General features: G+C 45.3%; 1 protein-coding gene across 1 annotated transcript in view; it reads left to right on the top strand.

Annotated features, from left to right (window-relative positions):
- Nucleotides 1-9950, top strand: part of LOC143280152 (dual specificity testis-specific protein kinase 2-like) — a 94680-nt gene extending 84730 nt beyond the window's left edge. Inside the window, exons 9-13 of the mRNA XM_076584736.1 lie at nucleotides 898-1009; nucleotides 2723-2835; nucleotides 4574-4751; nucleotides 6220-9835; nucleotides 9912-9950. Coding sequence (XP_076440851.1) covers nucleotides 898-1009; nucleotides 2723-2835; nucleotides 4574-4751; nucleotides 6220-7166 — 1350 coding nt within the window. The 3' untranslated portion in view covers nucleotides 7167-9835; nucleotides 9912-9950. The remainder of the gene's footprint in view (nucleotides 1-897; nucleotides 1010-2722; nucleotides 2836-4573; nucleotides 4752-6219; nucleotides 9836-9911) is intronic.
- Nucleotides 9951-18373: the final 8423 nt, after the last annotated feature.

The raw sequence follows: 18373 nt of genomic DNA, 5'->3' as shown, positions 1-18373 counted from the left end.
ACGTACATGCCTACCTGCATACATACATAAACTCAACACTACATACATATGTATACATACGCACATGTAAACAGCACACGTGTGACGTACATGCCTACCTGCATACATACATAAACTCAACACTACATACATATGTATACATACGCACATGTAAACAGCACACGTGTGACGTACATGCCTACCTGCATACATACATAATCTCAACACTACATACATATGTATACATACGCACATGTAAACAGCACACGTGTGACGTACATGCCTACCTGCATACATACATAATCTCAACACTACATACATATGTATACATACGCACATGTAAACAGCACACGTGTGACGTACATGCCTACCTGCATACATACATAAACTCAACACTACATACATATGTATACATACGCACATGTAAACAGCACACGTGTGACGTACATGCCTACCTGCATACATACATAAACTCAACACTACATACATATGTATACATACGCACATGTAAACAGCACACGTGTGACGTACATGCCTACCTGCATACATACATAATCTCAACACTACATACATATGTATACATACGCACATGTAAACAGCACACGTGTGACGTACATGCCTACCTGCATACATACATAAACTCAACACTACATACATATGTATACATACGCACATGTAAACAGCACACGTGTGACGTACATGCCTACCTGCATACATACATAAACTCAACACTACATACATATGTATACATACGCACATGTAAACAGCACACGTGTGACGTACATGCCTACCTGCATACATACATAAACTCAACACTACATACATATGTATACATACGCACATGTAAACAGCACACGTGTGACGTACATGCCTACCTGCATACATACATAAACTCAACACATGTGTATGACCCTGCAGGTGGACCCAGCGAAGCGTCCACAGGCAGTGGAGATCATCGAGTGGCTGGAGAAGATCTTCAAGAACCTGCAGAACGACATCTACACACGCCAGGAGAAGGAGAAGAAAACAGGTACACACACACTGCATACACTACACTGCTGTGTGCTGTTTTGATGCTGTGGGTGGGGTGGGGGTGGGGGGATGGCTGAGTGAAGGTGAATGTGTCCTGTTTCAGTTTCAGTATCAAGGACATGAAAGTGTGCAGACTAATCCATAGATGTTACACAAACGGGTACAATGTGTTGTTTTGGTGCTATGGAGGGGGAATGGCCGAGTGAAGATAAATGTGTCAAGGACGTGACAGCATGCAGACCAGTCCAATAGATGTCACACCACATCTGCTTAAGATTTTTTTTTTTTTTAAAGATGGAAGCGGATGCCTCACCTAGGTACACATGCACCTAATGTGCTGGTCAGGCCAGTGTATCTTAGAATGCACGAAGAAAGTTGCATGTTCTTTCTCTTAATTTCAATATCTTTTTCACTTTAAGTGATATTAGATGTAAAGGTTACATGTCTGTGTTTGCATGTGCATGACTACATGACACAGGAAATGAATGATGAGCATGCACCCAAAAAGGCAGCTGTCAGTCGACTCTACCCAGGCAGGCAACCTGTTGTGCAAAATGACTCTAGTATTTGTAAAGCGCTTAGAGCTTGGTCTCTGTCTGAGGATAGGTGCTGTATAAGTAGCTTATACCATACCACATCATGTTGGATAGGCAACCAGTAGAGGGTGTATGAATAAGATAAAATAATGAAAAAGGAGAAGAAGAAGAAAAAAAAAAAGATGCGAAAGATCAGAGGGTGTGTCCTGTAACGGAAATCACAGTGTAGTTTGAAGATCCGGTCATTCAGGATCGTTGAGGGAGAGACAGAGACAGAGACAGAGAGAGGGCAGATAGATACGAGAAAGACCTCATATGTAAACTGACAGAGAGAGGGTATATAGATACTTCACATGTAAACTGACAGAGAGAGGGTAGATAGATACCTCACATGTAAACTGACAGAGAGAGGGTAGATAGATACCTCACATGTAAACTGACAGAGAGAGGGTAGATAGATACCAGGAAGACCTCACATGTAAACTGACAGAGAGAGGGTAGATAGATACCTCACATGTAAACTGACAGAGAGAGGGTAGATAGATACCTCACATGTAAACTGACAGAGAGGGTAGATAGATACCAGGAAGACCCCACATGTAAACTGACAGAGAGAGGGTAGATAGATACCTCACATGTAAACTGACAGAGAGAGGGTAGATAGATACCTCACATGTAAACTGACAGAGAGAGGGTAGATAGATACCAGGAAGACCTCACATGTAAACTGACAGAGAGAGGGTAGATAGATACCAGGAAGACCTCACATGTAAACTGACAGAGAGAGGGTAGATAGATACCAGGAAGACCTCACATGTAAACTGACAGAGAGAGGGTAGATAGATACCTCACATGTAAACTGACAGAGAGGGTAGATAAATACCAGGAAGACCTCACATGTAAACTGACAGAGAGAGGGTAGATAGATACCTCACATGTAAACTGACAGAGAGAGGGTAGATAGATACCAGGAAGACCTCATATGTAAACTGACAGAGAGGGTAGATAGATACCTCACATGTAAACTGACAGAGAGAGGGTAGATAGATACCTCACATGTAAACTGACAGAGAGAGGGTAGATAGATACCTCACATGTAAACTGACAGAGAGAGGGTAGATAGATGTGAGGAAGACCTCACATATAAACTGATTTTTCTCCATTCTGCTGTGCAGAGAGGAATGGCCACAAACGCTCACGGTCAGAAGACAACATCCTCCAGGCCAACGACAGCGAGACGGACACCAGCAGTGAGGATATTGTGATCACACCGCTCCTCATTGGGCAGGTCAGTTCACCTCACCTCACAGGTGTAATTTTATGTGTCCAGGTAATGAATACAGGTGTAACGTGAGGTGTGTTTGCAGATACTAATATCTGCAGGTAATAATGTGATTTGTGTCCTGGTAATGAATACAGGTGTAACGTGAGGTGTGTTTGCAGATACTAATACCTACAGGTATTAATGTGATTTGTGTCCAGGTAATGAATACAGGTGTAACGTGAGGTGTGTTTGCAGATACTGATATCTGCAGGTAATAATGTGATTTGTGTCCAGGTAATGAATACAGGTGTAACGTGAGGTGTGTTTGCAGATACTAATATCTACAGGTAATAATGTGATGTGTCCAGGTGATGAATACAGGTGTAACGTGAGGTGTGTTTGCAGATACTAATATCTAAAGGTAATAATGTGATTTGTGTCCAGGTAATGAATACAGGTGTAACGTGAGGTGTGTTTGCAGATACTAATATCTACAGGTAATAATGTGATTTGTGTCCAGGTAATGAATACAGGTGTGACGTGAGGTGTGTTTGCAGATACTAATATCTACAGGTAATAATGTGATTTGTGTCCAGGTAATGAATACAGGTGTAACGTGATGTGTGTCTGCAGATACTAATATCTACAGGTAATTATGTTTTGTGTCCAGGCGATGAATACAGGTGTAATGTGATGTGTGTTTACAGATAATATCTACAGGTAATAATGTGATGTGTCCAGGTAATGAATACAGGTGTAATGTGAGATGTGTTTGCAGATACTAATATCTACAGGTAATAATGTGATGTGTGTCCAGGTGATGAATACAAGTGTAATGTGATGTGTGTTTACAGATAATATCTACAGGTAATAATATGTTGTGTCCAGGTGATGAATACTGGTGTAATGTGATGTGTTTTTACAGATAATATTTACAGGTGTAATGTGATTTTTCCATGTGATGAATATAGGTGTAATGTGATGTGTGTCCAGTTGATGAATACATGTGTGATGTAGTGTGTTCACAGACGCTATAGGTTAGTCTTATTTGAAGGACTTTGACTCAAACTAGGAGGCAAGATTGCACTGGCTCTTGGTGCTGCAGCCTTGGGGGCTAGTTGGCCTTTGGGAACCATCCCATCACCGACTCTCCTAAAACCCTCTTGGCCGAGAGAGAGGGGACGTAACTTGGGCAAGGCACTCTCCACTGTGATCAAATTGTAGCCCAGTTAGTTGGGACAGCAGTTGCCTCCTCTGCTGTTGTGATGTGCATTGTCAGACACAACTGACTGTCGTACACACAGGTATAATGTGCTGGACAGGACACGTTGTCCGCATGACAGACAGCAGGATCCCGAAGATGCTTTTGTATGGCCAGCTGAAGGAAGGCCACCGCGAACTTGGAAGACCCTGCAAGCACTTCAAGGACACCTTGAAGAGAAACCTCAAAGCCTGTGACATAGACATCGCTTCCTGGGAGGATGCTGTGCTCTAGTGGCATAAAGACGTTTGAAAACAAGAGAACGCTGTCCATTAAGGAGAAGCGTGAGCGAAGGAAAAAGGGCTCAACTTCTGGAGACGTTTTCCCATGCAACACCTGTGGGAAGTGCTGCGCATCCATATTCGGCCTCTTCTCCCATATGAGGACACGCACCGACAGATAAGTCTGCCTGCCCTCTCATCTGTCGGACTGACGGGAGACTCCATCATCATTCAGACACAACTGACTATCATACACACAGGTATAATGTCCTGTGTCCAGGTGATGAGTCGTGACGACCCGTCCTACGCCCCCTCCAGCAACAACCCCTTCGCGGCCATCCAGCGATTCCAGCATGGCCGCAAGCTGCTGGGCACCTCCATCGACTTTGCCACAGAGCTACCTTCTCCTGCCAACCTCTTCACACCACCCTCCACACCGGGACAGAGAGGCAGAGATGGTGTGTGTGTGTGTGTGTGTGTGTGTGTGTGTGTGTGTTTTGTGTGTGTGTGTGTGTGTGTGTGTGTGTGTGTGTGTTTTGTGTGTGTTTTGTGAGTGTGTGTGTGTGTGTTTTGTGTGTGTGTGTGTGTGTGTGTTTTGTGTATTTGTGTGTGTTGTGTATGTGTGTGTGTGTGTGTGTTTTCTCTGTGTGTGTGTGTGTTGTGTGTGTGTGTGTTTTGTATGTATGTGTTTGTGTGTGCGCGTGTGTGTGTTTAGGCTGTCATCATACTGTCTGTCTGTCTGTTTTGTGTTGTGTTAATGTTATGCACAGGGATAGAAGATGGTGGTGGTGGTGGTGGTAACATGCTATTATTGTCTGCTTGATGACAGAGGTGGTTATCATTTGTGTGTGTGTGTGTGTGTGTGTGTGTGTGTGTGTGTGTGTGTGTGTGTATGTGTGTGCCTGTATCACCGTGATATGTGTCCATGTCTGTCTGTGCGGGCATGTTATAAACCTGTACAGGTCTTTTCTGTATAGTTCAGTATTGGTCACTGTGTTGTGCATCACTTGTTTGTGATTTGTTTCTTTGCTTGGTTGTTGGTTGTTTCAGCCTTGAAGGTTGGATGTAGAAAATTTAAAGAAAATTTAAGCATTTGATGTCATGCACCGTACCGTGTCAAACTGATGCAAATTAGATCCAAACTCCCAGTGTTGGGCTCAGTGCTCAAGCCTGGTGTCTGGCTTTGTTTCTATCTACCTCTTATTTAACTGTGTGCCAGCTGAATCGGTAGCATAAGCAGCATTGATGTGAAGTTGTGTACCATGTGAATGGAGAGAGTTACCACTGAAAAACTATTTGTTAATCATTTGTTCACCTGGTCTCATTGTTTATTCAAGCCCAATTACCATCAAGGCAACCACGTTTTTGTTCTGTATTATCTGTATATTCTGTGTAGCTTATTCGGGATTAAAAAGGCTATGCCACTTGAATAAAAAGCTAAATTGCGTTTGCACATTTCTTCTGTCATTGCCGCTGTGTACACATGTCAAGTGATAGGTATAAGGACAAGCCTGGTGCTTCCCTTTTTAAGGAAGAGTCTAGGTTTGTTCCAGTGTACCGTTCATTTACCTGTGTGCTAGCTGACTTGGTTAGCATAAGCAGCATTGACTTGAGACGTCGTGTTCCTCGTGAACGGAGAAAGTTTACTCCAAAACTATTTGTTAATCATTTATTTGCCTGGCCTCATTGTTTATTCATTTCAAGTCAAAATACCATTGAGGCAACCATGTTCCTACATACTTTTATTTACCTGTGTGCAAGCTGAATTGGTTTGCATGAGCGGCATTGATTTGAGAGGTTGTGTGCCTTGTGAACGGAGAGAGTTACCACTCCCAAAACTATTTGTTAAATCACTTGTTCGCCTGGCCTCTTTGTTCATTCGTTTCAAAACTTTTGTTTCTTCCTTCCCCCTACCCTACTCCCCAGACATGCTGGGAACAGAGAGGCGCTGCCAGTCGCTGCCCTCCTCGCCAGTCCTGTTGCGCCGGGCGGCGGAGAAGCTGCACCAGGAGTCCCTGCATGGGAGCGCGCGCTACTACCACCGGCAGCAGCAGCCCCAGACCCTCCACGCTGTGCGCGTGCGCTCCAAGAGCACCGTCTTCTCCGACGCCTTCGCCCAGCGGCTGCAGTGGGAGCTGCTGTCGGCACGGCAACAGCCCCCATCGTCGGCGTCGGCATCAGCGCTGCAGCCCCTCGGCGAGAACCTCACGTCCACGGAGATCCCTGAGTCGGAGACGGAGCACTGTGGTGGTGCGTGTGAAGAGGAGGGGGAGGGGGAGGAGAAGGGGGAAGAGGTGGTGAAGGCTCCCCTCATCAACCACCTCAAGACGGTGCCTCCCCCTGCCCCACCCCGCAAAGGTAATAGTGGTGGTGGTGGTGGTGGTGGCGGTGGTGGTGATAAGGGTGGAGAGGGAGGGGTGGTCCCCCCTGTCCCCACGGCAACGAGGCGCCGCGCGGCACGCAGACTGAAGTACCAGAGCCTGGATGGGGATGTGGTGGGGGTGCCGCCCATCGCGCCCCCTCCTCCTACTACCACCCGCCCCTCTGGTGCTGAGGAGGGTGTGGGAGGGAGGAGGCGGGTACGGACATCCCCCAGCCCCCTCAAGCATTGCCCACCACCACCATCCCTGCCCCGCACGGCTGACCGGAGCCCCACCCCCAAAACCACCACCACCACCACTGCCAGCCCCCGCCCCTCCTCCCTCAAACACGCCAAGCCATCATTGACAGGGGCAGGGGGATGGGAGTGGGGTTGGTTCAGCGCTGGCCTCCAGAGGGAGCCGCTCCCCGCACGTCGCGGCAGATGGCAAGACGGTCATAGGGGACACGAACCTCAACAACAACAATGTGAGGTCGGCGGTAGTCAGGGGTGAAGGTCATCAGCGCAACAAAGTGTCGTCAGCCGTTCACAGCTCCTGTAAATCGTGTCTTTTGTCTGCCGACACCCCATCGGCGAGGTCACCAGGGAGGTCGCCAGCAAGGTCAGGGGGCAAGTCACCAACAGCCTCTTCCTCCTCTGCTCGCAGGGTGTGGAGAAAGTGAGAGTGGACAGGACTGGTGTGTGTGTGTGGTGGTGTTGGTGATGAGGTGAAAACAGGTCTGGAGTTGATTGACAGCCATTGGTGTGTAAACCAGGAGAATTCCTCCCAAACAGCTGTGCTGGACTTGTATGTATTGAGCTTGTGTTGAAGGTGTATTGAATTGTTAAAGCTGTAAATTGTATACTTGATGAAAACCGTCATTCGCATAAAAAGCCAACCCCATGTATGCAAGGAAGCATGGAAGTTGCAGCCAGCAAACATAGAAAAAGGAGAAGAAGAAGAAGAAGAGAAGTATACATGACTCAACAACAACTGAGAAGAAAGCTGAAGGAAAGAAGAAAGAAAAGAACTGTTTTACGGTTTACAATGACACAGCGATGTCTGCCCTCCTTGGTGAAGACTTTACGAAACAGTTGAAACGTTGCAGCGAAATTATGAAGATGTTTGTTGACAATGTGATTATGATGATGATGTTGATGGTGATGTGGGTGAAACAAAGCGTTCTGTTTTCTGTGAACCCAGTGTGGAATGAATTAACCTTACAATGCGTTTCCCACAGCAGCTGTAACCAGAAGATGATGATGATAGCTTTAGGAGCAGAGTGATGTACTGCTTGCGCTGTTGTTCATTACCCCCCCCCCCCCCCCCCCTTTCTCCTGTACTGACACACTGGATGCATGAATGGTTAGTGGGGTGCTGAGCATACGTGGTGAGTGCATGCAATATTTGTGTGTTAAAAAAAAAAAAAACCATTTAGAGAGAGAGAGAGAGAGAAAGAAAATGGGGGGATGAGAATGGAGGTTTTGTTTCGCAGTACATTTACAGTATAGCTTTATTAATCCCTCAGAGGGAATGTTTTTTTCATCATTACGATCAGTGGAAGCCAGACCCGTAGAAAAAGCTATGGTCAGATTTGGGTGTGTTGTGGTCGTGGGGGAAAATGGAGGACAGTGAAACACACACAGTCACTGAGAAATTTGGTCGATGGCTGACAGCCAGTGGAGAGTATGCCCATTGCCAGCTAGATTAAGCTCCATATGAATATCAATTAAATATTATTATCATCGATATTATCATTATTGTTATCATCATTATTATTAAAAGCTGAGCATGGCTCACATCAGCTGACGCACAACACACATCCTCATAGTTCAGACTGAAGATATGTCATTCCCATCGCAGTTCCCACAAAAGAATCGTTCAGCATCCAGTAAATGAGACAAAAAAACAACAACAAAAAAACCAAAAGAACAAAAAACTAAAAGAAAACACAAAGAAAGTTTATGCCAGGGAAAAGGTGGGTTTTTTTTGGGTTTTTTTTAACTCTCCTGATATTGTATTCTGAGCGTTCAATATTTTAGAATACTCACTATTGTTATTTTGCTTAATGAAGACAGCAAAAGAGAGAGAGAGAGGAAGGGGAATATGACCACTGTAACATTTTATCCTGTTGGCAAACATTTACCTTGAATCGTTCAATGCCCAGTGAATAAAATGATGAAGAAAAACTATGCAGAGATACTAGAGAAACTGTTTTTTTAATTCTACTGATGTTTTATTGTATTCTGTGCTGTTGATGTTTTAGAACACTCACAATTATAATTTTACTTAATGGAGACGGCAAAAGAAAGAGTGAGAAGGAAGAAAACAACAGCAAAAAAGAGAGAGAGAGAGAAGGACAAAATGACAACAAAAAAGAGAGAAAAGGGGGATGTGTGTAGTTTGATGTTTTTATCCTGTCTGAGCATGTCTAACTTGAATCGTTCAACGCCCAGTGAATAAAAACAGAAAAACAAAATTGTGCAAAGATATCAGCAAACACTTCTGTAATTTTCCTGATATTTTGTTTGTATTTTGAGCAGTCAATATTAGAATATTCACAGTTGTAAGATATGTATATATATATATATATTTTTTTTTTTTTAAATGACAGCAGTGGGAAACATATAAGGTGTTCTCCTAATCATATGTCAAACGTTTCAGCTTTTTTTTTCTTTTGTTTTCTGTTTAGTCAAGTAAATTTACAGGCTCAGGCACACTTTAGAAATGTGAAAATGGAAGCTGTTTTAGTCATGATGTCTGAGAAAGGGAAAGGAATGATTACTGAGGAAACTACTTGAACAAGAAACGGCCATTGATAAATAATAAACACTTCACACCAGAACTAAGTTGGGTTTTTTTAATACTTTTTTTTAACCCTCAAGTACAAAGGTACATTTTTTGTAGGAAAAGTGTTTTAGTGACAAGGGGCTCATGCCATGACCTTGACCTATCTCATGACTTCCCTCCCCTCCCCTTGCCCCCCACCCCACCACCCAACCCCTCCCTTGTAGGGATTTATCAGTTTTGCTCTGGAACAGTTGGCAGCTATGTTGAAGTTGGCCTGTTGCATATGTTATGCAGAGGCTGGCAGATTGTTATTGAACTTATCACCAGTTGTAGAGTTGGACAACTTGTGAAGAGAAGATGAGGTGACAGGAGGGGACAGGACAGGGGGACAGGTGGGATAGGAATGATGGAGTCAGGACAGGACAGGTGGGATAGGAGTGATGGAGACGGGACAGGACAGGGGGACAGGTGGGATAGGACAGGTGGGATAGGAATGATGGAGTCAGGACAGGACAGGTGGGATAGGAATGATGGAGTCAGGACAGGACAGGTGGGATAGGAATGATGGAGACGGGACAGGACAGGGGGACAGGTGGGACAGGATGGGGGGTGCGGGGGGGGGGGGGGTTATGAGTGGCAGAGACAGGACAGGTGGGACAGGACGGGGGAGGGGGGGGGGATAGGAGTGATCCAGACAGGACAGGACAGGTGGGACGAGACAGGGGGGATAGGAGTGACAGAGACAGGACAGGACAGGGGGGGATAGGAGTGATCCAGACAGTACAGGACAGGTGGGACGGGACAGGGGGGGATAGGAGTGATCAAGACAGGACAGGACAGGTGGGGATAGGAGTGATCAAGACAGGACAGGACAGGTGGGACGAGACAGGGGGGATAGGAGTGACAGAGGCAGGACAGGACAGGGGGGGATAGGAGTGATCCAGACAGTACAGGACAGGTGGGACGGGACAGGGGGGGGATAGGAGTGATCAAGACAGGACAGGACAGGTGGGGATAGGAGTGATCAAGACAGTACAGGACAGGTGGGACGGGACAGGGGGGGGATAGGAGTGATCAAGACAGGACAGGACAGGTGGGGATAGGAGTGATCAAGACAGGACAGGACAGGTGGGACGGGACAGGGGGGGATAGGAGTGATGGAGACAGGATAGGGGGACAGGTGGGACAGGACGGGGGAGGGGGGTAGGAGTGATCGAGACAGGACAGGACAGGTGGGACGGGACAGGGGGGGATAGGAGTGATCGAGACAGGACAGGACAGGGGGGGATAGGAGTGATCGAGACAGGACAGGTGGGACGGGACAATTGGGGATAGGAGTGATCAAGACAGGACAGGACAGGTGGGACGGGACAGGGGGGGATAGGAGTGATCAAGACAGGACAGGACAGGTGGGACGGGACAGGGGGGGATAGGAGTGATCAAGACAGGACAGGACAGGTGGGACGGGACAGGGGGGGATAGGAGTGATCAAGACAGGACAGGACAGGTGGGACGGGACAGGGGGGGATAGGAGTGATCAAGACAGGACAGGACAGGTGGGACGGGACAGGGGGGGATAGGAGTGATCAAGACAGGACAGGACAGGTGGGACGGGACAGGGGGGGATAGGAGTGATCAAGACAGGACAGGACAGGTGGGACGGGACAGGGGGGGATAGGAGTGATCAGGACAGGACAGGACAGGTGGGACGGGACAGGGGGGGATAGGAGTGATCAAGACAGGACAGGACAGGTGGGACGGGATGGAGGGGGGGGGAGTGACAGAGACAGGAAAGGGGCTGGGACGGGGGGGCTGGGGGGGGGGTAGGAGAGACAGGACAGGGGTGAGGTGGGACAGGACGGGGGAGGGTAGGAGCGACCGAGACAGGACAGGACAGGTGGGGATAGGAGTGATCGAGACAGGACAGGACAGGTGGGGATAGGAGTGATCGAGACAGGACAGGACAGGTGGGACGGGACTGTGGGGGATAGGAGTGACAGGACAGGACATGGGGACAGGTGGGATGGGACAGGAGAGGAGAGAGGGACAGGGTGGATGTTGGCTGAATGAAAACGTTGATGAAAACAGGAGGAGCGTTTTACTCAACAGTTCAGCATACCACTTTGGGTGTGCAGACTATTTCTTTAGTTTTCTCTGTGTGGGTGTGGGTGTTTTCATGCAAGAGAGAGTGCATGTGTGACTATTTTATTTTTATTTTTATTTTTTATTAGGAGACTGCCAGCACCATGGAGTTGGTGTGGCTGGAAAATAGATGTCCATGAGGAATGTCAGTGCAATATATTTCGATTCAGTGATGTGGGTCACACTGCAGCATGGAGGTCATCTGTTGTTGACCTCCGTTGACCTCGTTACGTGTCGCTCACCGTGTGCTGTGGTAGTGTAGCAGCTCACCACATTATAACACAATTGATAACCGCCACACTTCAGCTTAGTTCAGAAATATGTTAGAAATTTTAGTTCATCAGCTTGCTTGTTTGCAGTGTCAGCGCTCAAAGAGAGTGACAATAGTATTTCCTGGGGTTTTTTTTTTTACACTGAACACTCGTCTGTCTTTACTTTGTTCAGTTAAATTTTTAACTAAAAAGAAAAAAATTGAAAATTCTTTTTCAATCATCTCATCATGAGCCAGATGTTGTGGTGTGCGATGATGATGGTGTGAATGTGGTGTGTGGAGGTGTGTGATTGTGGTGTTCCTGTGATTTAGGTGATGAAGAGAGGGTGGAGTGAGTGCAGGTGGCGTGTTGTTGTTGTTGTGCGTAGTTGTTGAGCATTGTACACAGTGAGCACTGTTAATTAATCAACGATCTCACTTCTCCTGACTGCACTGTGTCTGGATGATCAGCAACTGTCGTCTGCAAACTGTTGGGCTGAATACTAATGTGCCAATCAAAGATTTTTTTTTTTTTTTTTTTGTAACCTGTATATATACACACACATATATATATAAATATATATATATATCGTCTGTTTATCTGTATATCATGTCATGGATGTTATACTTGTAATATCTGATATAATATATAATATACTGATGTAACAGTCTTACGCCCAGAGTGTTTTTTTAGTTTTCCCACTGTGTTATTCAGTCAGTGTGATTGCGTGGTCCGGTTGCTGCCTGCAGACACAGAGACTGACTAGAGGACTGAGTGCTGTCCTCTTCTGCTGTTCTGTTTGTGTATTGACACCACAAGTACTGAAACGTCGTCACCACAGCAATGACTGATAATGTATATGTGACCCCCCCCCCACCCCCCACTCCCCCCATGCTTGAACTGTACCACTGACTTGCAAAGCATCCTGTATCCATTGCTTCACCTTGTGTGTGTGCGTGTGTGTGAACAGGGATATATATATGAACAGTAATAACGAATAGTGTGTGTGAACAGGGATATATATGTGAACAGTAATAACGAATAGTGTGTGTGAACAGGGATATATATGTGAACAGTAATAACGAATAGTGTGTGTGAACAGGGATATATATGTGAACAGTAATAACGAATGAATCTGAAAGTGAATGAACATAATGGTTAGTTTGTTTTACAGGTGTGATGTTTTACTGCAGGTGTCTGTGAACAGTGTCAACAGCTCAGTGTGATCAAGAGGTGTGCAAATATCAGTGCCAACAGATTTATTACAAACAGAACATGCAACTGTGACAACTCCCTGGGGGTAGAGATGACCAGACCAGCACAGCTGACAGTGGGGCCGTGGGGGCGTGGGGGGGGGACACATCAGCCCACAACAGTGGCACTCTTCTTTCCGATGGCGGCTGCAGCCCATTTATTGCCACAGCACTGCCACTCTGTGTGATGACAGATTGTATTTCTCTCTTTCTTTTTCTTTTTTTTCTTTTTTTTTTTTGGTCACAACAGATTTCTCTGTGTAAAATTTGGGCTGCTCTCCCCAGGGAAAGCACATCACTATCACTATACTACAGCGCCACCCATTTTTTTTGTATTTTTTCCCTGTATGCAGTTTTATTTGTGTTTCCTATTGAAGTGGATTTTTCTGCAGAATTTTGCCAGGAACAACCCTTTCGTTGCTGTGGGTTCTTTTACGTGCGCTAAGTGCATGCTGCACACGGGACCTTGGTTTATCATCTCATCCGAATGACTGCCATCCAGACCACCACTCAAGGTCTAGTGGAGGGGCAGAAATTATCGGCGGCTGAGACGCGCTCAGATTATCTCGCTTCCTAGACGGACGTGTTACCTCTAGGCCATCACTCCACATTGCGTTCAATGTCCCATCACACATACTGGTGATTGTTTGTGTGAGCAGTGTACAGGTGGCACAGTCTCTCTCTCTCTCTCTCTCTCTCTCTCTCTCTATATATATATATATATATATATATGACTCAGCTACACAGGAATTATTCAGTCATTATGTCTCAGGCTACGCATCGATTGTTCAACATTGAACGATTTAGTCAGTACGTCTCAGCTGTTTGTGAGTATAGTCAGGACATCTCGGCCATTGCATGCCGACTGCATGCACATACACACACACACACACACACACACATGACTTGTACACACAGAACACACTCACACAAAACACACACAGCATCAGATAGATGGAGCAAGAGATTGAAGAGAAGACCATGACAGTGGTATTGTGCACACACCAGTTACTGCTGTGTTTGAAGAGATGGGATGTCAACTGTGATGTGATGTGACGCCGTCAGTTTAACAGATCTATCTCAATCTGTTGACTAAAGTGATTTTAGAAGAGATGGGGAGTGTTGACTACTGTGATGGGTAAAACTGGGTTGAGATGTGAATGTTTTAACTCCTGTTGTGGTGGTGTGGAGTGGGCAGGGGAGCCATATTGTGCCTGCGTGCTGACTGCCAGTCGTTCTGATTCCTTGCGTTGTGTTTTGTGTGTTTGTCTGCTGCAGCTTTACACAGTTAATGTGCTCTGTGTGTGTGTGTGTGTGAAGTGACAGTGTTACTGTGCAGTGTGTGAAGTAACAGTATTACTGTGCTTTGTGTGTGAAGTAACGGTGTTACTCTTGTTACTGTGCTGTGTGTGTGTGTGAAGTAACAGTGTTACAGTTGTTAATGTACTGTGTGTGAAGTAACAGTGTTACTCTTGTTACTGTGCTCTGTGTGTGTGAAGTTAGTGTTACAGTTGTTAATGTGCTGTGTGTGAAGTAACGGTGTTACTCTTGTTACTGTGCTCTGTGTGTGTGTGTGAAGTAACAGTGTTACAGTTGTTAATGTGCTGTGTATGAAGTAACAGTGTTACTCTTGTTACTGTGCTCTGTGTGTGTGTGAAGTAACAGTGTTACAGTTGTTAATGTGCTGTGTGTGAAGTAACGGTGTTACTCTTGTTACTGTGCTCTGTGTGTGTGTGAAGTAACAGTGTTACAGTTGTTAATGTGCTGTGTATGAAGTAACAGTGTTACTCTTGTTACTGTGCTCTGTGTGTGTGTGAAGTAACAGTATTACAGCTGTTAATGTGCTGTGTGTGAAGTAACGGTGTTACTCTTGTTACTGTGCTCTGTGTGTGAAGTAACACTTACTCTTATTACTGTGCTGTGTGTGTGTGTGCGCGTGTGTGTGTGTGTGTGTGTATGTATATATATATATATATATATATATATTGGAATCCTCTCTGTATATGTCAGTACCTCCTCAGTGTTTTTTTTTTTTCTCAGCACATATCTGCTGTAAGTAAAGTTGTACACATTTTCTTCAAAAGAGCACATATCTATTGTTGTCCTAGTGGACGTCAGCCCTTCACAACCATTCTCTGCTGGTGTACACTTTGTGCATCAGCAGTCCCACTGTGTCCCTGTGGTGAATAAATAATATTCACGGTGGCTGCATACTCTGTATATATATGGCAAGTGATATACATTTCAGCAGATTTTTTTTTTTTTTACAAGCATAGTCCCACTTTTTTCTTCCATGTTATTCTTCATGTCGTGCGTAACCTATTTATCAGTATTGCGTGTGAATGGCTTCTACTATGCCCTACAGCAGCTGTGACTTTGGGAGGGTGGGTGGGAGGAGAGGGGGTGGGGCGGGTGGGGGGCAGGGGGGTGGGACTGGTGAGATGTCAGTATTTTCTGTGCCAAAGACAAGGCTGTCACTGTCAGAGTGTGTGACAGGGAGAATTGGAAACACTGACTGACTGACCATCGTGTGCACAGTAGTGCGTGTTGTACAGTTCTGAAACCTCCAGGGTTCCCTGTTATCACTTGAAGTGTTGTTGTCAATGTGGGGACGTCTTCACTTTCCTTACTTAAAGGCTGTCTTGTTGCCATGGTTACTGTGCTCTGTTATTATTGTCGTTTGTTTTTTTCAATGCTTTTTTTGTTGTTGTTGTAAATTCCGCTACTTTACTTATTCAGTACTTTTGTGTACTCCCTTACCTTTTTTGATGTGTACACTTTGTTTATTCACACAGATCTGTGTGTATACTCCTATATTTGTGATGTATCCACTATGTTTATTCATGTAATGTTTTTGCAGATTTCTTCCTGTGTACTGTTTAGGGTTGTCAGCTTGTTTGTTTTTTCCATGCCATGTGGTCCCACTTTGTATAGTCAATGGGTTTGGAAGTCATTCTGCATGTTATGTTCCCTTCTGACCGATGGTCTGTCCAGTTCAGTGATGTTGTCGTTATGTACTTCACTTTCTGATTCCACATAGCACCATGTTTCAGGTGATTATGCATCTCTCTTCCAGCTCTCTTTATTGGTTCATTCATTCATGGAGTGTTCTGTGTACACTCCTCCCCCCCCCCCCCACCCTCAACCACCCTTCCCCCACTGTCCTGTTTCGGAGTTCTCTTGAACTGTAGCAGTGATGTAAATTTTTCTCTGTTCTCTTCCTTTGTGTGTGTGTGTGTGTGTGTGTGTGTATACTGTGTGAGTGTATGTTTGTGTGTGTGTGTGTGTGTGTGTGCATACAAACCGGTACATATATGCAGGCTTCATTTCTGTAGGAGAGTAAGCATAGTGGTGACTGCAGTGTTGATAATGAAGACACCCGGGATGCTCACTCAGACACACTGCTCATCATCACCAACTGTCAGCAGACTGTACTGGTGTGGAACAGATGTGTTGTTGCTTTTGTTTGGTGGGGATGGGTGGAGGAAAGTGAGGGAGGGGAGGGTGAGGAGGGGTGGAGTGGGGTGGGGGGGAATGTAGTGAATCAAGGTGTGTTGATACACATAACTCTTTGTATGAGCCTGGGTCCTACCTCAGCTGGGCATTATGTTGGTTTTGTTTGGGTGATGTAGACACTGTCGCTTCATGCTCACAACTTTGGCAAATTATGATAACCAGTTATTGGTTGGGTCATGTCACAGATGACGTGTTATGTTTCCTCAGAAAAAAAAAGAAAAAGAGGTTGTCTGCAATAGCTTTATTTGGTGTTTGATTGTATTTGTTCAGTTATTTATTATTTGTTCATTTCTTTTTCGGAGGGCATCCTGATCACTGCTTGATATTACTCATGATCAGTGCATTTTTTTTCTTCTTCTTTTTTTTTTTTTTTTTTTTTTTCGGTGTTCAGTGTATAAGGCTGGAGAGACAGCAAACAGATATTTCTTTGAGATAGTCCACTTGCGTTCCACATGTTAACTGAAATGAAATTGTTTCCTGTGACCACATGTTCCACATGTCAAGCATAACAGGAACTATATGTGTTACAGCTTATGAACTAAAATATGTCATAGTTCAACAAAGGTGGTCTTTCCCTGATACCACATGGTTCATTGTAAGGAAAGGGTCTGTGTCTTCTGATGGATAAGATAACTTCAGTGGAAGAGTGTGTGTTACCAACCAGTTTGGTTCTGGTAGGTACAGCCAGTTATTGACCAACATAGGATTCTTAAGTGTATGTCTGTCAGTGGTGTGGCTTAAGTGTATGTCTGTCAGTGGTGTGGCTTAAGTGTATGTCTGTCAGTGGTGTGGCTTAAGTGTATGTCTGTCAGTGGTGTGGCTTAAGTGTATGTCTGTCAGTGGTGTGGCTTAAGTGTATGTCTGTCAGTGGTGTGGCTTAAGTGTATGTCTGTCAGTGGTGTGGCTTAAGTGTATGTCTGTCAGTGGTGTGGGTGGTGGTGGGTGTGCTGTCACAGTACCAGTCATCACCATGTATACAATGTGTTCCAAGGCATCAGGATATTATGCAACTACTCAGCATGTTGTTGTTGACACTTAGACTATCACAGGATATCATATATCTGCTGAGAGATTTTGAAAAGACCATTTATATGTTTCCCCCGCTACAAAGCAAGAACAGCAGAGTTTGACAGAGGTAGTGACAGGGCTGTGCATGTGTGCCTGACAATACACTGTTCTTTGTGCAGACTGCTGGGTCACTTTGGACTTCCTGCGTCAACTATTACTGGCAGTTAATGCACGCTACATCAGATACATTGCCTGCAGGGACAGTTGTAATTTACTTGGGGTTTCTGGTTTGTCCCTGGGAATAAACGGGCTTGGTTTGTGGAAAAGGGGTTTTGCAAGTAGGGGGTACGGAGGTGGGGGTAGGGGGCTGGGGGGAATCAGGGATATTACAAGAGAGCTGCATTTACCTGAATACACATCTTGTTGTCTCACATTCAGAAGCATAGTTGACATATTTACACATAGTGCACGGAACTCTCTTCACATGAACAGACAGCACTGTGTGTTAAAGCACAGCCATGCAGTTTTACATCCACTGACCGACATACACTGGGAGTCACTGTCCTTTGCTCACTGCACTACATTAGACCTGTACTGAACACTCACACTGCATCTCTCTCTCTCTCTCACCCCAGTATATTCTGGAACTTTCGTGTGGGTTATAAGGAGTCAGTGAGTTTTCTTTGACTGGGTGTGGGAGAGGGGAAGGTGTGGGCTGCAAGGAGGAAGGTATGAATTGTACTGTAAACTGCTGTCCAGA

The sequence above is a fragment of the Babylonia areolata genome, chromosome 3 (genome assembly GCF_041734735.1).
Source record: "Babylonia areolata isolate BAREFJ2019XMU chromosome 3, ASM4173473v1, whole genome shotgun sequence".
Taxonomy (NCBI): Eukaryota; Metazoa; Mollusca; class Gastropoda; order Neogastropoda; family Buccinidae; genus Babylonia; species Babylonia areolata.
The sequence above is the reverse complement of the archived record's forward strand: the minus strand, read 5'-3'. Positions and strand labels throughout refer to the sequence as shown.